At 39.1% G+C, this 24,289-nt stretch overlaps 1 protein-coding gene across 2 annotated transcripts in view; it reads right to left on the bottom strand.

Moving 5' to 3' along the window:
• The window catches only part of LOC128228884 (pancreas/duodenum homeobox protein 1-like), a 39,377-nt gene extending 37,235 nt beyond the window's left edge, over nucleotides 1-2,142 (bottom strand). For both annotated transcript variants that reach the window (XM_052940427.1, XM_052940426.1), the window contains exon 1: nucleotides 1,287-2,142. In XM_052940427.1, the coding sequence (XP_052796387.1) occupies nucleotides 1,287-1,803 (517 nt within the window). In that variant the 5' untranslated portion in view covers nucleotides 1,804-2,142. The remainder of the gene's footprint in view (nucleotides 1-1,286) is intronic.
• Nucleotides 2,143-24,289: the final 22,147 nt, after the last annotated feature.

The following is a 24,289-nucleotide window of genomic DNA, read 5'->3' as shown; positions in this document are numbered from 1 at the left end:
CTGTATGACAAATATCATTTAAAACGTTTATTTGTCCAGGACAAGTTACTCTTAAATTACATTATTCAAGTTGAATAAATAATACAATGTCGTTAATTGTTTGAATAATTGTACAAATACACATAATAGATGTTATTGTTAGGTAAGATATATTGCCGGGTATCAAACTGTCTATACATTACGTAAATAGTATATTGGTGTTGATATAAAAGCAATGTAGTGCATTCTCAAACATTTCACCCTAAGTATTACCATGCAAAAAACATAAATAATGATATAAAATTGTATTTTTATATTTAAATATATTATTATATTGACATTTGATGATTGTTTAGATACTTTCTCCAAGAGCGGATACTATTTTTTATTTGATTTATTCCATTAATTTAATTCAGTTTCAAATAGTAAAGCGTATAAGTCGGTAAATATTTGCGTTTTAAGTAAAATTCTTCCTTAAAACCCGGTAAATATTTATTTTAATTTGACAAGTAAGAAACGAACAAAAAAATATGATAGAAAAGTTAAAGCCGATCGGAATCAGATAGCTGAATAAAAAACGCTGCGTGTAAATTTCCCCCTAAAAAATCATATAAAAAATATACTTCATGCAAATAGATGAAAGTCGTTAAAAAATATTAGAGAAATGGCTTTCTCCCAGATGCGAACATTTGAATTCTACTGACACGGTGCAGTGTAATGTTGTTCCATTCTATAGCATATCTTTAACTTGGTTTGTTCAAGTGGTGACCAAATAAATTATTACATAAGACGACCAAAGATATGTCATGGGCACTTTTAAATGGCGTTTAAGGAGATTTTAAGATGAAACAATAAATCAAATCCCTTAAGAAAGTGTATATTGCTGTTGTTAAGTGAGCGTTAAGATATCTTAGTCTGCCGTTCAAACACTCCTTTTCTAATGGTAAATGTAAACACACGGATTCCCTAATCAGCTTAATGTAGATAATTCAAACAGGAAAGTTTTGGAAATAAATCTTTAACATTTTAAGTGGCCAAAATTCAACATCGGTAGCACAAAGAATAAACAATTGATCAAATATAATTAAAGCCCTTGTAGGTTGTTTGATGTACCTCACAATGACTGGCAGCTGTACTTAACAGTTATTGTATTTTCAGTAATACACAAGTAACAAATCAATTGAATACTTCATTCATTTTAAGACTTCAAACAACAGGTTCATACCGAGTGGATTACTTTTGACAAGAGTGAATCATAGCCTGAAAGAAAAAAAAGAGATCCCAACCCATTTCGTTTATTTCCTTACCGGGCCATTGCGCCTTCCATTGTGCGGCGTGCGACTTTGTTGTTTTCATCCACGGGAACTGAAGATTCGAGCTCTGGTTCTTTTCTGAATTATGAACGCTGCTGTCCTCTATGCCCGGGGACATTGGTGAAGCCACCTGAGGTTGGTGAGCAGGCGGTGGTGTCGCCATTTGGATCTGTCCCATCCCCGCTGCCATCTGTTGATGAGGACTTTGCATGTGCGCCGGGGTCGTGTTGGCCATTGATGACTGAGAACTCGGACTCATATGTTGCATATTTGCTTGGTGGAGCCCTTGGGCGTGTTGTATATGCATGTTGGAATTGTTTGCAAGTCCCTGTAGACCCTGTTCCACAACGGACATATTTTGTCCCCCATAACCTCCAACCCCGTTGTTCCTCGCGTAGACACATGCAGGCTGCTGGTTCATCGGATATCCGGTGGTGGAAACATTGTAACCCTCGCCGCCATATGTCAAAGTCTGATTGTAGTAGGCGCTGGTTCCTTCCATCTGTATCATTTATAACTTTATTGGCACTTTGGCGTTCCTTCAGTTGTTAACAATATTAATTAGCACATTATATTTTCGTTTGTAACAGCATGCATTTGATAAATACTAGAACAAGACAGGCAGCCAAGTTCGATCACTATGTATCAACACATTACATCCCGCTGGGTGATGATGTCAAATGAACATTTGTGATGAATTTTCTCATATTATAATGCGAAAACAGTATTTAAATTCCGACACCAGCTTAATCTTGTCCCGTCTTCTGCCTATTGATCTTAAACAAAATAATTCTTAAACGAAACGTATCATGAAGAGATTTATCCAATCAAGGATTTGCCGACAGACAGATATTAAATTCCTGCGGACCCTATCTTGGTGTTGATTGCATAAAACACTAGATCCACTCCGAATGAGCCTTCCCCTCGATGTCACCTATGACCTCACTGTTTATATATGTGACTCACGCAGAATATTTAAATCTGAGACAAGCCAGAGATACGACTGCGCCATTCAGTGCTACCGACACGGTAGGATTTGTTTAATCTGTCCTCATTTGGTGCGGGCAGCGCTGGTTAGGTTATCAGCGGACGGCAGCGCACGCCCCTGCGACGGGGAGGCTGCGTTGGTATGACAGGACCTGTTAGACGACTTCAAGAGGTTCATGCGGGAGTTGCATGCGTCCGCATCTCCGGAAACGGACTTCAATACATGACATGTGCTACCAATCGACTTAGAAAATGTTGGTAAAATAATTTCGTTGGTAACCCTTGACTGGTTGTTGTTAGTCTTAGCAAATTCAAGGGGCAGTGATTATGTATTTTTATTAATTCATTGGTATGTCGGATGATGGCTTAGTTCAAATAGATTCAATTTTGGCAACAAACAACTACGTCAGCTGTTTAACCCTGTGATCAGCTAATTAAACACTTGCACCGATACACAAGATTGTAAGTGTGTATGCTTTTAACTGTATTGCTTATTTCAGTTGTTTCTTTCTTTGCGTTAAGCTAAAGTCACACCGAAACCGGACCCAACACAGAGCACCCACGTATAAACACGGAACACCCCGCATTAAGAGCTATCTAGATCCGGGTTGATCCTGGGTGAAATTGAGTCGAAAGTCCCTCGACGGTCGCCAAACATATCCACCAGTTCAGAACGAACACGGCACCACAACAAAAAACAGGGTTGAACACGGAGCCAACATGGAACAAACATGGATTACCACGGTACCACCACAGTATTCAATCGAGATTTGTCCAGCATGAACCGTGTATACTCCGTTGTGCCCCCCGGGGGAGCCTTATCCGTGTCAAACACATCAAGCCGGATCGCCCAGTATCAACACGGTGCAACTATGAACCGTTCCGTAGCCAACATACTCTTTCACGAACCGTAGTCCAACTAGGACTGAAAGTTCCTCCCGGCGGTCCCGAACGACCACGGCAATTACAAACAATTGAAAACTATCGGGTTGGTGTCCCGGGCCATAACGGAGCATCCAAGCTGAACCCGAACCCAACGTGGATCCGCTCCGGGTCAGTCCGGGAGGTTGGTGTGACTGGGGCTTAAATTAAAGAAGCGTCTTTTTGGATATTGTTGATTCTAAAAGGGTTGAAGGACTAATCTTAAGTTCATGTGTGTACAGTAACTGGTCATGTAAACAAGCAGTTTCTCCAGCATCTATTAACAGAAGGGTTTGATTAAGTATTGTTTTTAAACATACTCTCTTCTCTTGCATAATATATTTGCAAAGGATCTTTAGACTATGAGTATGGCCCTTTTCATTGTTAGAGCAGCACCGCGTTGATGATGGTTTGCGTACAAGGTTAAATGCTTCATCCCAGACTTATTATTTCAAAAATAAGTTGAGCTTTTACCGTTGAGTTTGTTTAACTATTTAAGCAAACAAGGAGAACATATCAAATTAACATCTGATGTTAAATCCAATAAAACGAACCCATTTCATTAAAAACATTGAGAAGCCATAAAATGTATTTATTCACAATATTTTATATTACTTTTCGAGTAAAATAAGTTTATAATATGCATCAGTACTGTCTTGGATTAAATACGAGATAAATATTGAGTATTTTGTGATTTTAAAGAGTCAAGATATTATTACAATGATTGCAATAGCCAGTGAGCTTTTATAATGAATGTATAACTTCTCATGTTTTGGCAATTGAAAACCTTAGTATTATGTTGTGAAGAATACCCAAAAAGGTTTTTTTTTATAAAAATGCGATTATTTATATACATATTAAAATATATAATTATAAAGTTCTTATCACACTTATCGTTCGAAAAGAAGAAACTTAGAGTTTGAAATATACAGGTTATTTAAATGAAAACATTTCTTTAGGAGCCTTTTGTACCAGAAAACAAGACACTGTGAGTTAAACACTGAACACTGTGAGTTAAACAAGTAGGCGACACTGTCGGTAAAACTAGTTAGCGACACTGTCGGTAAAACAAGTAGCGACACTGTCGGTAAAACAAGTAGGCGACACTGTCAGTTAAAGGAGTAGGCGACACTCTCGGTTAAAGAAGTAGGCGACACGGTCGGTTAAAGAAGCAGGCGACACTGTCGGTTAAAGAAGTAGGCGACACTGTCAGTTGAACAAGTAGGCGACACTGTCGGTTAAAGAAATAGGCGACACTGTCGGTTAAAGAAGAAGGCGACACTGTCGGTAAAACTAGGAGGGACACTGTCGGTAAAACTAGTTAGCGACACTGTCGGTAAAACAAGTAGGTGACACTGTCGGTTAAAGAAGTAGGCGACACTGTCGGTTAAACAAGTAGGCGACACTGTCAATTGCACAAATAGGCGATACTGTCGGTTAAAGAAGTAGGCGACACTGTCGGCAAAACAGGAAGGCGACACTGTCGGTTAAAGAAGTAGGCGACACTGTCGGTAAAACTAGTAGGCGACATTGTCGGTTAAACAAGAAGGCGACACTGTCGGTTAAAGAAGTAGGCGTCACTGTAGGTTAAACAAGTAGGCGACATTGTCGGTTAAACAAGAAGGCGACATTGTCGGTAAAACTAGTAGGCGACACTGTTGGTTAAACAAGTAGGCGACACTGTCGGTTAAACAAGAAGGCGACATTATCGATAAAACAAGTAGGCGACACTGTCGGTAAATTTAGGAGGGGACACTGTCGGTAAAACTAGGATGTGAGAATGTCGGTTAAACAAGTAGGTGACACTTTCAGTAAAATAAGTAGCGAAACTGTCGTTAAGCAAGTAGTTGACACAGTCGGTAATCAAGTAGGAGACACTGTCGGTAAAACAGGAGGTGACATCGTCGGTAAACAAGTAGCGACACTGTCGGTTAACAAGTAGCGACACTGTCGGTTAACAAGTAGCGACACTGTCGGTAAACAAGTAGCGACACTGTCGGTAAACGAGTAGCGACACTGTCGGTAAATAAGTAGCGACACTGTCGGTAAACAAGTAGCGACACTGTCGGTAAAACAAGTATTTGACACTGTCGGTAAAACAGGAGGCGACATCGTCAGTAAACAAGTAGCGACACTGTCGGTATATAAGTAGCGACACTGTCGGTAAATAAGTAGCGACACTGTCGGTAAACAAGTAGCGACACTGTCGGTAAACAAGTAGCGACACTGTCGGTAAACAAGTAACGACACTGTAGGTAAACAAGTAGCGACACTGTCGGTAAAACAAGTAGTTGACACTGTCGGTAAAACAGGAGGCGACATCGTCGGTAAACAAGTTGGCGACACATTCGGTAAAACGTGCAGGTGACATTGTCGGTAAACAAGTGGGCGATACTTTCAGTAAAACAAGTAGACGGCACTGTCGGTAAAATAAGTTGACAACTCTGTCGGTATACAAGAAGGCGACATTGTCGGTAAAACAAGTAAACGACACTGTCGTTAAACAAGTAGGCGACACTGTCGGTAAAACAAATAAACGACACTGTCGGTAAACAAGTAGGCGACACTGTCGGCAAAACAAGTACACGACTATGTCGGTAAAACAAGTGGGCGACACCTTCGGTTAAACAAATATGCGACACTGTCGGTTCGGTAAAACAAGTAGACAACACTGTCGGTAAAATTAGTAGGCGACAAGTAGGCGACACTGTCGGTAAAACAAGTAGGCAACACTGTCGGTAAAACATACATCGTTAAATCTGTATTTAAACGACATTCCGTGAAGTGATTACTGAAAATGAGGCTAGGAAAATAGGACTGTTTCTAAATTGTCACTGTTGAATAATTGTACACATTATTTGAATCGAACAAAATCGGAAAATACATTGACATACTATATATTGGTATGAAAGTATTATTTGTATTGAGTTCAACAATTTCAATGTCATATATATTTCAATATTGGCCCAATATATTGGATGACGGAAGAAAAAAGGAAACAAATAATGATTTTGAAAATGTGATCGTATATCTCAAAAATATTGTAAGCGTATTTAAGGGTTGAAAATATAATAATTCATAACGGTGAAAATCAACTGTAAATTATAAATGATAATATTATCGTAACTGTTGTTTTTGTTGCCTACCGGTGATCATTCGATGATATTCGATCATTGCGCCGTCACTTTAAATAAATAGCAATACTTTTTTATATTATTTTTCATTAAGTAATTATTTGACCTTTAAAATATTGTATGTGAAACAACATATGAACCCACTTCACGATTTTCTTTTCAGTATTTCGTTTCAATGAACGTATCATAGATTGCTGTGTTTGCATGCACGCGTAATATAATCGGGCGGATGATAAAGATGTCGCAGGAAAAATGCAATATCTTTAACGCTTCCTTTTTGTATTTACTTTTCAAATTCAAAATTAAAACTTTTTAGTCTCCAAATCCGAAACATACCAAATGTTTCAGGCAGGCAAATTAAAACTATCAGCTACGATGTCAGTATATATCGTATACAAACATGGGCATAATAGCCCAGTAAGCCCGCGTGTCAAAATATCTTCTCTTATCGTGGGCTTCTATTCAAACCTTTAAGGCCCACAATGCCAGAGCAATATTGATTAAACTCGGGTAGTGTTTATACACCAGTCAAATACTAGAATAACCAGGGTAGTACTGTTAACGTAGATAAGCCCTTTACCGTCCGGATGGTTACAAAAATGGTATGTCCTTAAACAACGCAAAATCCCGTGCGATGTCAAAGATCTAAAGCGAGACCCGGGGTAAAATTGGTGTTGGCAAAAGACAAACATGACACTAATCGCAATACCTGGTCCGTATTTTTGACAATGTGATCTTAAATTCGCATTTATCATTTTCAATAAATTGTCTTTTGACCGCAGCATGCAGTGTCGATTTCTTCAAGGGAGGACTTTCGTTTTATTTGTATTGATATCTATGTAATCAACTATAATACTTGCTCCTTTTTGTTCGATAATCATAATCATGCTATACGTAACTTTTCTTTTTCAAAACACATCTTTGCGCTTTTTAAAGCTAAGTTTTCGAGTGTTTGTATTATGTAATGTATCTTAAGTTCTTTTTTGCTGTACTAAAAGTACTATTCCTGAGCTAAGCTTTCGAGTATTTGTATCATGTAATGTATCTTAAGTTCCTTTTTGCTGTACTAGAAGTACTATTCCTGATTTGCGTAAAAATTTTGGGGATTTCGACGAGAGCAAAAACTCTTACAGACAGCTGCGAAAGCAGTTTAAATAGCAATTTGTTAAAGATTTCAAACGTTTAAATTAAATACCTTATAAGTAGTATGGAAAGACAAATGGTCCGTCTGCTAATTCATAATGTAAAATATAAAAACCGCCCTAATCTTATGTAATCTCGAAATTTACTCGTCTTCTTTGTACATTTACAAGTGTTTATCTTAACAGCCTCAAACAATTCCGTGTTTGTCCCCAAGTGCTGGTCCAACATTCGTTATATCAAAAGGATGAAAATTTTATCGTCTGACCTTTGGGTCATGTTTCTATAAACACGTGACGTCGTTTATTACAGAACTTTTGATTTAGTCAACAATTAATTTAGATGCTTCTGAAAGCGTATCAATCCGAGTAAAACAAATACCTGTATTACGAGTGAGTTGCAGTTTAGTTAGCGATTTCGGTATTAACATTTTTACGGATTTTGTTACCGCATTTCTCTGCGTGACTTTGCGAGATTATAATTTACTTTGATATTTTTATGTGAAAAAAATGTGTTTTGTTCTCATCCCCTACATTTTAAAAATGTTGTTCGCAATTAAATATTTGCCGCATGCATTTATCAGCCAGAATCATGATGATACAGTTATATTTTGTGGTTGAATATATCGGAAATGTACATAGAATGTGGATTCTTTACCATTATCAGGCAAAACAGTCCGTCGTTTATAGTTGAGATTGCTTATGCAGAACTGTTGGTACGGGGATATGGTATTTTGACAGTGTTTCCAGTTCTTTCCAGTTGTCAAACTGCGTATGCCGTATTTATAAAGCATTGAAGTGATCATTTTTAACTTTGTGACAATAACTCGAATGTTCAACAACCAACTTTTTAAATACCCTTTTTTCCCGCCCCATATAAGGAGATCCAAATAATTGGCTATGATGAAAATCCTTACCTTGCCTACGGGTAAAGATGAAAAAGTACCCCTATGGAACTACTTTTTTCACTACGCACTAGAGAGTTCCAGCAAATAAATATTATTTACTTTATTTTGTTTAATGGAGGTGGGCGAAAAAACTTATACCCTGGCCGCTCGAGTAAGGTAGGTTTATCCCAGCCCTAACTAAAGGTGTTCTGCGGAATCTTGGTCAACTTCCGCAAAAACCCTCCGCTCGGGTCGGTGTGAATTTAACCCATCTTACAGTCTAGGCCATTGAAAATACTTATATTCATCAAATCAATTCATATGCAAATATTATTCAATTTTTTTCCAACTTATTTTCACTTTGGGGTAAAAACTCTTTTATTTGTATTTAAATTTAAATTTAACTTAGAAATAAAGCCTGTTTTCACTAAACTGAAAAATCACAAAGATGCTTTTTGAATACGGACCCTGTTTGTTCGCGGACGATAAAATTTTGAATCTGTCAGACTTTCTTTCATGCCACATATTAATTCTAGCATATTTTTGATTAAATACGATTTGTATAATCTATGTTCAACCTGAAGTTAACTAGGCACAGTGATCTCGACATAAATCCAACATTTCAGACGAGTAATCCATCACGAAGTTACTCTACAATGTCAATGTATGAATATAGTAGTTGTGATTTTATTTAAAAAGACAAGATACAACCGAAGTACGAAGTCTCGGATGGGTTGAATGTGTTCATGGCAGAAATGCAAAGTGTAACATTTGTTGCGTTTATATGCTAATATGTGAATTCAAATACAAAGCATTAGCTTTTAATAAAACGCATTTAAAGGTTTAGCACTATATTTTGATATCATATGGGACACAAAAAATCATTAATTGTCTTTTATTTGTCGACTATGTACTGTAATACCCTGCAGGAATCGAAATACCTACGTGGGGCGGATGTTGGGGAAATAAATTGTTGCGTTTATATGACGTGAAACACCCACGGGGTCAAATTAACCCCATCTCTAGACTTTGGAAACATTTGTTCCCGAATGATACTTCAAACCCGTATTTTCGTTTACATGCGCAAATTAGCCCCCACCCCCACCCCAGTCCCCGAGGGTAACTCTTGTCATATAAACGGCGTAATTGCCGACGCCTTAAATCACCGACTTAAGCAGAATTATCTCTTCAAGAAACACTGTGACATTGCTTCCGGTTAATCATCAATATGTTGTGTTTTTAATATTTTATTTGAGTGCAGTTGGCAAAGGATTTTCCTTGACAAACATGGTAAGTACATCACTGTCAACAACTCCTAGTATCGACTCTTACGGTGTTCTGCATTCTAGAATCACTGGATTAATCCAACATATATTGTGGTTTTGACAAACAACATTGCCACCTCCTTGGGTAGGGGAGTCTACGCACATGAAATGTCAACTCGAAATTTCTTATGAATTGATATCTTAGATGCAAGAAGAACGAGGATGATCGCGATACGACATGGTCCTTTCCAAGAAACCAAAGATAGTCGCCAAGATGGCCATCAAATTTTATTAAACATACAGGGTTAAATTTAAAAGCATTATGCCAGTTATTGAATACATCTGTCATATAAGTAAGGTATGTTTACTTTTTAATTAATAGCTACGTGGCCACACATTCCAAAGTTAAAAGAGCGCCAAAACATCTACAATTTCTTTTAACCTTAATTATGTGCCTTTGAATAAGATTATCAAAACTGTATTGCGATGAACGCAAAATATTTCTACGTTCAGAATATAGGAACAAGAGAAATAGCCAATACTTATTTCTGCTTGCTTGAACGGCATCAAAATTATACTATAGACAAGCAGACATTGACGAAACGAACAAAAATTATACAATATAGATGATAAACGTATAAAGAGAGGGAATATGCTTCGTTCAATTGGCTACTTTTTCCAAGCCAAAATATCAGGTGTTTATGATGAGGACAAAAGAAGATAAATAATGATGTCCCTTCTTCCAGTGTCGGTCATTCATATCAGTTTACACACATACCTCAGTCCGTGCTCGGCTACTCAGATACTTATCCTTCTCAAAGAAAAATGTTGATCCGAGAGGATCAAACCCCCAAAGAGTCTTTACAGAGAAGCGCCAACATAAATCTGGGTGGTTAAATAGATTGACTCTGGCATTCCCGCATAATCTTTCCTGAATTTGGGTACGTCGCGCACAATAAAGAACCCATTAATTTAAGCCAAATCCCGGTTTGAAGTTTACATATCGTTTAACGGCATTTTCTACGGATAATGTGTTAAAATATCAAAATAATCGGACTAGTGAATGTGTTTAATACTTGATTTAAGTGTTTGTATTGATGTTTCGCTAAAAGTGATAGTTGAGTCATTTCGTACACATGCAAATGATTTGTTAATTACAGTTGTTTTACTTTTGTTTCTATGATACTTTCCACCTTTGGTGATAGCAAGTTAGCAACTATTCTGTCTAAAACCGTTTGTAAACCTGACTGTGTGAAATGTCTACAACACAAATGATACAAGTTAATTTTAATATGGCTTTCACTTCTTGGCTTATTTTTTGATGAAGGGAATAATGGTCAAATTGATTTGTTTATATGGTTCATTGTTGTGACCAAGGTTATTTTTGCACGCAGTATGTCATCTCATATCCAAATTGAGTTATATGTTTGCAACAAACAAACGGCGCCAGCTATAGAGATGGTAATTGGGCTGGAACTTTTTTCTGCAAAAAAAAGTCGCGGAGGTATACAATGGTCCTTTTACATAGAAAGTGAAGTTTTACTGGTATTAAACTTCCTCAGACAGTTGGCCCATTAATCAGTCGATTGCAATAAATGACCGTCATCCATGCTGATCATAGCCCGCATGCTTATTTATTCACAATTAATCTCCACTCCAAAGAAATTAATCTCGACCACTTGAAAACGACGGCGAAATTTTAAATTTACATTCTGCGACTGGCATAAATAACCGTAGAATGACAAGAAATCTTTATGTGTGTTTGGCTTATTTACTCGTCGTGAACGCGAATGAACAAACTTCCATTAAATCATTGCAATGAATAGCTGACTGACAGAGTTTACGTGCCCTGCAACAAATGAAGGAAAAAAGAGAGAAACAAATGAATGAGTTTCTGTTTCGGTGTATTATTTTAACTTTACGTACGAACATTTAGTTTCAGGCCAATTATAGTGTTACAAAATAAATGTGTTTCTTTTTCGATGTATTATTTTAACCTTTACCTTAATTTTCATGTCAATTATTTATATATATCATTACAAGAACTGACCAATCAAGAACAGGAGAAGAAGACCTAAAAATTTGAAAGAAACGGAAACGACTGGGAATTAATGACCGGTAGAATGGATTGCTGTTTGATTGAAACTGTACACAATTTATAACAGTTGTAGCTTTCTATTACAAAAAAATCCCATTCTTAAGCTTTAAATTCATTTACTGATTTAAAACAAAAATTGTACTGTATCGCAGTTGCTTCCCCTTTGTCATTCCGAGCCGTAAAGGACAAACGTGTCAGCCGTTTGCTTCGATAGCAGTCGATGCCACTAAAACGCCATTCAAATGCATTGACTTGGCAATCATAGCAACTATTCTAAACCTGTATGGGGTCAGAAAAAGAACTGACACATAATAACAAAGCCAAATTCGTGCACAATCAGAACATATCAATAAACGATTTAAAAGTCCATAGCCACGTGTCTATTGTCATAAATCTTTTTAAACTTACGCGGTGCCCTCACAGCTACAAACAAAACACTGCAATCAAAAAACTGCATATTTTTGCCATTCCTCTTTTCGTAATTGCTGTACAAAATGTGCAATTGTATTTGTATGATTATTTTGCAATGAATATGGCGTAGTGATATCTTTTTTTCAATGACAAGTCATAAAAATACCCTGATATTTTATCAATCGCAGAAAAAATCCATTTGCGCAAGTGGTGTTAAACGATATTAAACAAAAGCGTAAAAAGACAAACACGCTTTAGGAAAATAAAAAAAATAAATGACATAATTTGCCTTTGCGTTTGCGATAATCACCAAATCATTCATTACGTAAAACATGAAACACTTTCGAACAAATAAGGGCATTATACTACTAATAGCAAGCGGTTACTTGAGAAAGAAAAAGTCGCAAAATGAATAATGAACGCGTGATTAATGACAAGAAAAAACGATGTCATCTAAAGGCACGAGTTCCTTAAAAATGATACAATGGACAACAAAGATCAACAAACATTTTTTCAATACATGATGTAACAGGAGACAATCGTAACACATGATAGGGCAATCTTGTTTACATAACAGCCAATCAAAATGGGCGTTACCACGTGACCTTGTTGACCCCAACAGAGCAGAACGTATGTTCGTTGATTACGGCAGGGTATATGTTTCACGTTTCGCTATTATTATCATCAATTTGGTTCAATTAAAATATTTGAGGAGTTGACACGCTGAACACGGGCCTTTGCTACAATAATTGAGAAGGAATGAATATCAATTATGTCATTTATCATCCTATCATCTCCGTTAGTTCATCATCATATCGTTTTATTTGCAAATTACGTCTTCAAGATTCTCTAATATATGCGATGTTTAAGGATGTGAAAATCGTTGTCTGAATTTCAGTTAAAATCAATATCATGTTGCAATCATGTTTTATAGAAAATGAAAATGAAAACTCAGCAAAGATATGTTTAAATTAGTAAAAAAAACCTAATTCATCCCGTCATATCCCTTTTACGAATTAAGACACAAATCGGTATATTCGGTTGTCATCGTCAATATGATGTATTTTACAGATTTAATATCACATACACTGATCACTCTTCAGTATGAGCTTTTAGCGTATATGATATTACACAAAATCTTAAATTACTAAAGGGAATAGTACATAAAAAGTAACAAAGCTGCTTATGTACTTCTTATGTACTATTCCCTGTAGTGATTTATCAATTTGGACTTAAATTCGATAAATATTAGGCGATCTCCGACGTCACTCTTTCCCCATAATTCTTTAATAGGAGGCGATGGTTTTGAGCATTCATTGTTAAGCGCGCTTCCAGGCGAGAGGTCATAGTTTAGAGACAAGGGCCGATTCCTGCGACACTGAACGAGACACACAACAACATATGACAATATTAATATAAAAAATCAATACATGCTGGGGTCACCGCCGTCGGAAGGTCCAGTGCAAGTTGATGTTGGCTCGGATAAGGTTCAGGTTCTATTACGCTTCCTTGACAGCCTTCATTCATCACTTGATAGCTGATTAAACACCTCTCATTGTGATAGCAATTTGATATAAAAATATATGTGTTGTCTTGTAGTAATCCATTAGATCTATTTACAAATAAACCTGGCATATGAACGTTTTGTGTTCAACTCTTGTGATTGAGGGACAGAGTGTATTCAATAATATTATAATGATAAATAGAACGCAGTGTTAAGCTTGCCATCTTTTCCCATTGGAATCTAAATCTACCCAATTTAATTGCGGTTTATAGCGTATCCGGACTTGGCAGTCGAACATAAGATATGATATGTCAGATGGTTCTGTTACAACTACTTTGTCGCACCATTAATCGGTTTTCATTAGAGACCTTGAAAAAAACTTTTCTGCCTACATCGTATAAAACCTAGGAAGACTCGAATGCAGATAAACAGATATATTTATTAGACATACATGTAATTTCGTTTTCCTGCAAAATTAAAAATCAAGTTTAGGAGCATGTCACTCACAAATTGTGGGATGCAGAATTGTTGAATTCATTGCTGTTCATCCACAATGAAAAAAAAATACAGGAACAAAAGCCGTTCATAACTACCTGTTGTAATCGCCATGGAGTAAGGGGAACAAGAGGCATTCATTACTACCCGTTGTACTAAATATTCAGATGAAGTAACCATTAGGTATTCAAGGGGCTTTCATCCCTACATGTTGAACAATGTAAACAGGAAAGGAACAGGAAGCGTTCAACCCTACTTATTGTACTACGTACAGACAGAAGAACAAGAGGCTTTTATCCCTTCAAGGTGTACTACACACACAGACAGAGGAACAAGAGGCGTTCATGCCTACCAGGTGTACTATACATACAGATAGAAGAACAAGAGGTGTTTATCCCTTCCCGGTGTACTAAAGTCACAGACAGAGGAACAAGAGGAGTTCATGCATATCTGATGTACTATATATACAGATAGAGGAAAAAGGGGCCTTCATTCCTACCTGGTGTACTATACAGTCAGATATAGGAACAAGAGGCGTTCATCAATACCTGGTGTACCATATATACAGTAAGAGGAACAAGAGGCGTTCTTCCCTAATTGGTGTGCTATACACACAGATAGAGGAACAAGAGGCGTTCATCCCTAGCTGGTGTACTATACACACAGATAAAATAAAAAGAGGCGTTCATCCGTTCCTTGTGTGCTATATAAACAGATAGAATAACAAGAAGCGTTTATCCGTACCTGGTGTTCTATACAAACAGATTGGTTAACAAGAAGAGTTCATCCCTACCTGCTGTGCTATAAAACCTGTTAAATTAACAAGAAGCGTTCATCCCTACCTGGTGTACTGTATATACAGATAGAGGAACAAGATGCGTTCATTCCTACCTTGTGTACTATATACACACAGATAGTGGAACAAGATGTGTTCATCATGATCTGGTGTACTATATACACAGATTGTGGAACAAGATGCGTTCATACCTACCTGGTGTACTATACACACAGATAGTGGAACAAGAGGTGTTCAGCCCTACCTGGTGTACTATACATACAGATAGAGGAACAATATGCGTTCATACCTACCCGGTGTATTATACACACCGATAGTGGAATAAGATGCGTTCATATCTACCTGGTGTACAATATACACACAGATAGGGGAACATGATGCGTTCATCCCTACCCGGTGTACTATACATACAGATAGAGGAAAAAAAGATGCGTTCATCCCTACCTGGTGTACAATATACACAGATAGTGGAACAAGAGACGTTCATCCCTACCTTTTGTACTATATACACAGATAGAGGAACAAGAGGCGTTCATTCCTACCTTGTGTACCATACCAACAGAGAGAGGAACAAGAGGCGTTCATCCCTTCCTGGTCTACCATACCAACAGATAGAGGAACAAGAGGCGTTCATCCCTTCCTGGTGTACCATACCAACAGATAGAGGAACAAGAGGCGTTCATTCCTACCTTGTGTACCATACCAACAGATAGAGGATCAAGAGGCGTTCATTCCTACCTTGTCTACCATACCAACAGAGAGAGGAACAAGAGGCGTTCATCCCTTCCTAGTGTACCATACTAACAGATAGAGGAACAAGAGGCGTTCATTCCTACCTGGTGTACCATACATACATATAGTGGAACAAGAGGCGTTCATTCCTACCTGGTGTACAATACATACAGATAGAGGAACAAGAGGCGTTCATTCCTAACTTGTGAACTATACACAGAGATAGTGGAACAAGATGCGTTTATCCCTACATTGTCTACCATACCATCAGATAGAGGATCAAGAGGCGTCCATTCCTACCTTGTCTACCATACCAAAAGATAGAGGAACAAAAGGCGTTCATTCCTACATTGTGTACTATATACACATATAGTGGAACAAGAGACGTTCATCCCTACCTTGTGTAGCATACCGACAGATAGAGGAACAAAAGGCGTTCATTCTTACCTTGTGTACTATATACACAGATAGTACAACAAGATGCGTTCATCCCTACCTGGTGTACTATACACACAGATAGAGGAACAAGAGGCGTTCATCCCTACCTTGTGTACCATACCAACAGATAGAGGAACAAGAGGCGTTCATCCCTTCCTGGTGTACCATACCAACAGATAGAGGATCAAGAGGCGTTCATTCCTACCTTGTGTACCATACACACAGATAGTGGAACAAGATGCGTTCATCCCTACCTTGTCTACCATACCAACAGATAGAGGATCAAGAGGCGTTCATTCCTACCTTGTCTACCATACCAAAAGATAGTGGAACAAGAGGCGTTCATTCCTACATTGTGTACTATATACACATATAGTGGAACAAGAGACGTTAATCCCTACCTTGTGTAGCATTCCGACAGATAGAGGAACAAAAGGCGTTCATTCTTACCTTGTGTACTGTATACACAGATAGTGGAACAAGATGCGTTCATCCCTACGTGATGTACTATACACACAGATAGAGGAACAAGAGGCGTTCATCCCTACCTTGTGTACCATACCAACAGATAGAGGAACAAGAGGCGTTCATTCCTACCTTGTGTACTATATACACAGATAGTGGAACAAGATGCGTTCATTCCCTACCTGGTGTACTATACACACAGGTAGAGGAACAAGAGGCGTTCATTCCTACCTTGTGTACCATACCAACAGATAGAGGAACAAGAGGCGTTCATTCCTACCATGTGTACTACACACGCAGATAGTGGAACAAGATGCGTTCATCCCTACCTTGTGTACTTTACACACAGATAGTGGAACAAGATGCGTTCATCCCTACCTTGTGTACTATACACACAGATAGAGGAAAAAGATGCGTTCATCCCTACCTGATGTACTTACTATACACACAGATAGTGGAACAAGATGCATTCATCCCTACCTGGTGTACAATATACACAGATAGAGGAACAAGATGCGTTCATTTCTACCTTGTGTACCATACCAACAGATAGAGGAACAACGCGTTTATCCCTACCTTTTGTACTATACATACAGATAGAGGATCAAGAGGCGTTCATTCCTACCTGGTGTACAATATACACAGGTAGTGGAACAAGAGGCGTTCATTCCTACCTTGTGTACTGTACACACAAAGAGAGGAACAAGAGGCGTTCATTCCTACCTTGTGTACTGTACACACAGAGAGAGGAACAAGAGGCGTACATTCCTACCTTGTGTACTGTACACACAGATAGAGGAACAAGAGGCGTTCATTCCTACCTTGTGTACTGTACACACAGAGAGAAGAACAAGAGGCGTTCATTCCTACCTTGTGTACCGTACACACAGAGAGAGGAACAAGAGGCGTTCATTCCTACCTTGTGTACTGTACACACAGAGAGAGGAACAAGATGCGTTCACCCCTACCTGGTGTACTTACTATACACACAGATAGTGGAACAAGATGCATTCATCCCTACATGGTGTACAATATACACAGATAGTGACACAAGAGGCGTTCATTCCTAACTTGTGTACTATACACACAGATAGAGGAACAAGATGCGTTCATCCCTACCTGATGTACTTACTATACACACAGATAGTGGAACAAGATGCATTCATCCCTATCTGGTGTACAATATACACAGATAGTGACACAAGAGGCGTACATTCCTAACTTTTGTACTATACACACAGATAGAAGAACAAGAGGCGTTCATTTCTACCTTGTTTACCATACCAACAGATAGAGGAACAAGATGCGTTCATCCCTACCTTTTGTACTATATATGCAGATAGAGGAACAAGAGGCGTTCATTCCTACCTTGTGTACTGTACACACAGAGAGAGGAACAAGAGGCGTTCATCCCTACCTGGTGTACAATATACACAGGTAGTTGAACAAGAGGCGTTTATCCCTACCTTGTGTACTGTACACACAGAGAGAGGAACAAGATGCGTTCATCCCTACCTGGTGTACAATATACACAGGTAGTGGAACAAGAGGCGTTCATCCCTACCTTGTGTACTGTACACACAGAGAGAGGAAAAAGATGCGTTCATCCCTACCTGGTGTACAATATACACAGGTAGTGGAACAAGAGGCGTTCATTCCTACCTTGTGTACTATACACAGAGAGAGAGGAACAAGATTCGTTCATCCCTACCTGGTGTACAATATAAACAGGTAGTGGAACAAGAGGCGTTCATCCCAACCTTTTGTACTATACATACAAATAGATGAACAAGAGGCGTTAATTCCGTTCCTTGTGTACAATATACACAGGTAGTGGAACAAGAGGCGTTCATTCCTACCTTGTGTACTGTACACACAAAGAGAGGAACAAGAGGCGTTCATTCCTACCTTGTGTACTGTACACACAGAGAGAGGAACAAGAGGCGTTCATTCCTACATTGTGTACTGTACACACAGATAGAGGAATAAGAGGCGTTCATTCCTACCTTGTGTACTGTACACACATAGAGAAGAACAAGAGGCGTTCATTCCTACCTTGTGTACTGTACACACAGAGAGAGGAACAAGAGGCGTTCATTCCTACCTTGTGTACTGTACACACAGAGAGAGGAACAAGATGCGTTCATCCCTACCTGGTGTACTTACTATACACACAGATAGTGGAACAAGATGCATTCATCCCTACCTGGTGTACAATATACACAGATAGTGACAAAAGAGGCGTTCATTCCTAACTTGTGTACTATACACACAGATAGAGGAACAAGATGCGTTCATCCCTACCTGATGTACTTACTATACACACAGATAGTGGAACAAGATGCATTCATCCCTACCTTGTGTACTGTACACACATAGAGAAGAACAAGAGGCGTTCATTCCTACCTTGTGTACTGTACACACAGAGAGAGGAACAAGAGGCGTTCATTCCTACCTTGTGTACTGTACACACAGAGAGAGGAACAAGATGCGTTCATCCCTACCTGGTGTACTTACTATACACACAGATAGTGGAACAAGATGCATTCATCCCTACCTGGTGTACAATATACACAGATAGTGACAAAAGAGGCGTTCATTCCTAACTTGTGTACTATACACACAGATAGAGGAACAAGATGCGTTCATCCCTACCTGATGTACTTACTATACACACAGATAGTGGAACAAGATGCATTCATCCCTACCTGGTGTACAATATACACAGATAGTGACACAAGAGGCGTTCATTCCTAACTTTTGTTCTATACACACAGATAGAAGAACAAGAGGCGTTCATTTCTACCTTGTTTACCATACCAACAGATAGAGGAACAAGATGCGTTCATCCCTACCTTTTGTACTATATATACAGATAGAGGAACAAGAGGCGTTCATTCCTACCTTGTGTACTGTACACACAGAGAGAGGAACAAGATGCGTTCATCCCTACCTGGTGTACAATATACACAGGTAGTGGAACAAGAGGCGTTTATCCCTACCTTGTGTACTGTACACACAGAGAGAGGAACAAGATGCGTTCATCCCTACCTGGTGTACAATATACACAGGTAGTGGAACAAGAGGCGTTCATCCCTACCTTGTGTACTGTACACACAGAGAGAGGAAAAAGATGCGTTCATCCCTACCTGGTGTACAATATACACAGGTAGTGGAACAAGAGGCGTTCATTCCTACCTTGTGTACTATACACCGAGAGAGAGGAACAAGATTCGTTCATCCCTACCTGGTGTACAATATAAACAGGTAGTGGAACAAGAGGCGTTCATCCCAACCTTTTGTACTATACATACAAATAGATGAACAAGAGGCGTTAATTCCGTTCCTTGTGTACAATATACACAGATAGAGGAACAAGAATCGTTCATCCCTACCTGGTGAACTATACATACAGATAGAGGAACAAGAGGCGTTCACCCCTACCTTGTGTACCATACCAACAGATAGATGAACAAGAGGCGTTCATTCCTACCTTGTGTACTTTATACACAGATAGTGAAACAAGATGCGTTCATCCCTACCTGGTGTACTATACACACAGAGAGAGGAACAAGATGCGTTCATTCCTACATGGTGTACTATACAAACAGATAGAGGAACAAGATGCGTTCATTCCTACATGGTGTACTATACAAACCGATAGAGGAACAAGATGAGTTCATTCTTACCTGGTGTACTATACACACAGATAGAGGAACAAGATGCGTTCATTCTTACCTGGTGTACTATACACACAGATAGAGGAACAAGAGGCGTTCATCCCTACCTGATGTACTGTATATACAGATAGAGAAACAAGATGCGTTCATTCCTACCTTGTGTACTATACACACAGACAGGGGAACAAGAGGCGTTCATCCCTACCTGGTGTACCATACATACAGATAGAGGAACAAGATGCGTTCATTCCTACCTGGCGTACTATACACACAGATAGAGGAAAAAGAATCGTTCATCCCTACCTGGTGAACTATTTATACAGACAGAGGAACAAGATGCGTTCATTCCTATCTTGTGTACTGTATATACAGATAGAAAAACAAGATGCGTTCATTCCTACCTTGTGTACTATACACACAGATTGAGGAACAAGAGGCGTCCATCCCTACCTAACGTGTGTACTATATATACTGATAGAGGAAGAAGATGCGTTCATACCTACCTGGTGTACTATACACACAGATAGAGGAACAAGATGCGTCCATTCCTACCTGGTGTACTATACACACAGATAGAGGAAAAAGAATCGTTCATCCCTACATGTTGTACTATATGTACAGATAGAGGAACAAGATGCGTCCATCCCTATCTTGTGTACTGTATATACAGATAGAGAAACAAGATGCGTTCATTCCTACCTTGTGTACTATAAACACAGATTGAGGAACAAGAGGCGTCCATCCCTACCTAACGTGTGTACTATATATACAGATAGAGGAAGAAGATGCGTTCAAACATACCTGGTGTACTATTCACACAGATAGTGGAACAAGATGCGTTCATCCCAACCTGATGTACAATATACACACAGATATAGGAACAAGAGGCGTTCATTCCTACCTTGTGTACCATATAAACAGATAGTGGAACAAGATGCGTTCATCCCTACCTGGTGAACTATATACACAGATAGAGGAACAAGGGGTGTTCATCCCTACCTGGTGTACTATATACACAGATAGAGGAACAAGAGGCGTTCATTCCTACCTTGTGTACCATATAAACAGATAGAGGAACAAGATGCGTTCATCCCTACCTGGTGTACTATATACACAGATAGAGGAACAAGGGGTGTTCATCCCTACCTGGTGTACTATATGTACAGATAGAGGAACAAGATGCGTTCATCCCTACCAGTTGTACTATATGTACAGATAGTGGAACAAGATGCGTTCATCCCTACCTGGTGTACTATATGTACAGATAGTGGAACAAGATGCGTTCATCCCTACCTGGAGTACTATATACACACAGATAGAGGAACAAGATGCGTTCATCCCTACCTGTTGTACTATATGTACAGATAGAGGAACAAGATGCGTTCATCCCTACCTGGTGTACTATATACACAGATAGAGGAACAAGATGCGTTCATCCCTACCTGGTGTACTATATGTACAGATAAAGGAACAAGATGCGTTCATCCCTACCTGGTGTACTATATATACACAGATAGAGGAACAAGATGCGTTCATCCCTACCTGGTTCACTATATACAAGGTAGAGGAACAAGATGCGTTCATCCCTACCTGGTGTACTATATGTACAGATAGAGGAACAAGATGCGTTCATCCCTACCTGGTGTACTATATGTACAGATAGAGGAACAAGAGGCGTTCATCCCTACCTGGTGTACTATATGTACAGATAGAGGAACAAGATGCGTTCATCCCTACCTGGTGTACTATATACACAGATAGAGGAACAAGATGCGTACATCCCTACCTGGTGTACTATATGTACAGATAGTGGAACAAGATGCGTTCATCCCTACCTGGTGTACTATATACACACAGATAGAGGAACAAGATGCGTTCATCCCTACCTGGTGTTCTATATACACACAGATAGAGGAACAAGATGCGTTCATCCCTACCTGGTGTTCTATATACACACAGATAGAGGAACAAGATGCGTTCATCCCTACCTGTTGTACTATATGTACAGATAGTGGAACAAGATGCGTTCATCCCTACCTGGTGTACTATATACACACAGATAGAGGAACAAGATGCGTTCATCCCTACCTGGTGTACTATATGTACAGATAGTGGAACAAGATGCGTTCATCCCTACCTGGTGTACTATATACACACAGATAGAGGAACAAGATGCGTTCATCCCTACCTTGTGTACTATATGTACAGATAGTGGAACAAGATGCGTTCATCCCTACCTGGTGTACTATACACACAGATAGAGGAACAAGATGCGTTCATTCTTACCTGGTGTACTATACACACAGATAGAGGAACAAGAGGCGTTCATCCCTACCTGATGTACTGTATATACAGATAGAGAAACAAGATGCGTTCATTCCTACCTTGTGTACTATACACACAGACAGGGGAACAAGAGGCGTTCATCCCTACCTGGTGTACCATACATACAGATAGAGGAACAAGATGCGTTCATTCCTACCTGGCGTACTATACACACAGATAGAGGAAAAAGAATCGTTCATCCCTACCTGGTGAACTATTTATACAGACAGAGGAACAAGATGCGTTCATTCCTATCTTGTGTACTGTATATACAGATAGAAAAACAAGATGCGTTCATTCCTACCTTGTGTACTATACACACAGATTGAGGAACAAGAGGCGTCCATCCCTACCTAACGTGTGTACTATATATACTGATAGAGGAAGAAGATGCGTTCATACCTACCTGGTGTACTATACACACAGATAGAGGAACAAGATGCGTCCATTCCTACCTGGTGTACTATACACACAGATAGAGGAAAAAGAATCGTTCATCCCTACATGTTGTACTATATGTACAGATAGAGGAACAAGATGCGTCCATCCCTATCTTGTGTACTGTATATACAGATAGAGAAACAAGATGCGTTCATTCCTACCTTGTGTACTATAAACACAGATTGAGGAACAAGAGGCGTCCATCCCTACCTAACGTGTGTACTATATATACAGATAGAGGAAGAAGATGCGTTCAAACATACCTGGTGTACTATTCACACAGATAGTGGAACAAGATGCGTTCATCCCAACCTGATGTACAATATACACACAGATATAGGAACAAGAGGCGTTCATTCCTACCTTGTGTACCATATAAACAGATAGTGGAACAAGATGCGTTCATCCCTACCTGGTGAACTATATACACAGATAGAGGAACAAGGGGTGTTCATCCCTACCTGGTGTACTATATACACAGATAGAGGAACAAGAGGCGTTCATTCCTACCTTGTGTACCATATAAACAGATAGAGGAACAAGATGCGTTCATCCCTACCTGGTGTACTATATACACAGATAGAGGAACAAGGGGTGTTCATCCCTACCTGGTGTACTATATGTACAGATAGAGGAACAAGATGCGTTCATCCCTACCAGTTGTACTATATGTACAGATAGTGGAACAAGATGCGTTCATCCCTACCTGGTGTACTATATGTACAGATAGTGGAACAAGATGCGTTCATCCCTACCTGGAGTACTATATACACACAGATAGAGGAACAAGATGCGTTCATCCCTACCTGTTGTACTATATGTACAGATAGAGGAACAAGATGCGTTCATCCCTACCTGGTGTACTATATACACAGATAGAGGAACAAGATGCGTTCATCCCTACCTGGTGTACTATATGTACAGATAGAGGAACAAGATGCGTTCATCCCTACCTGGTGTACTATATATACACAGATAGAGGAACAAGATGCGTTCATCCCTACCTTGTGTACTATATACAAGGTAGAGGAACAAGATGCGTTCATCCCTACCTGGTGTACTATATGTACAGATAGAGGAACAAGATGCGTTCATCCCTACCTGTTGTACTATATGTACAGATAGAGGAACAAGATGCGTTCATCCCTACCTGGTGTACTATATATACACAGATAGAGGAACAAGATGCGTTCATCCCTACCTGGTGTACTATATGTACAGATAGAGGAACAAGATGCGTTCATCCCTACCTGGTGTACTATATATACACAGATAGAGG

This window comes from Mya arenaria, chromosome 3 (genome assembly GCF_026914265.1).
Source record: "Mya arenaria isolate MELC-2E11 chromosome 3, ASM2691426v1".
NCBI classification, from domain to species: domain Eukaryota; kingdom Metazoa; phylum Mollusca; class Bivalvia; order Myida; family Myidae; genus Mya; species Mya arenaria.
Note: the sequence above shows the minus strand (reverse complement) of the source record. Positions and strands in the feature narration are given on the sequence as shown.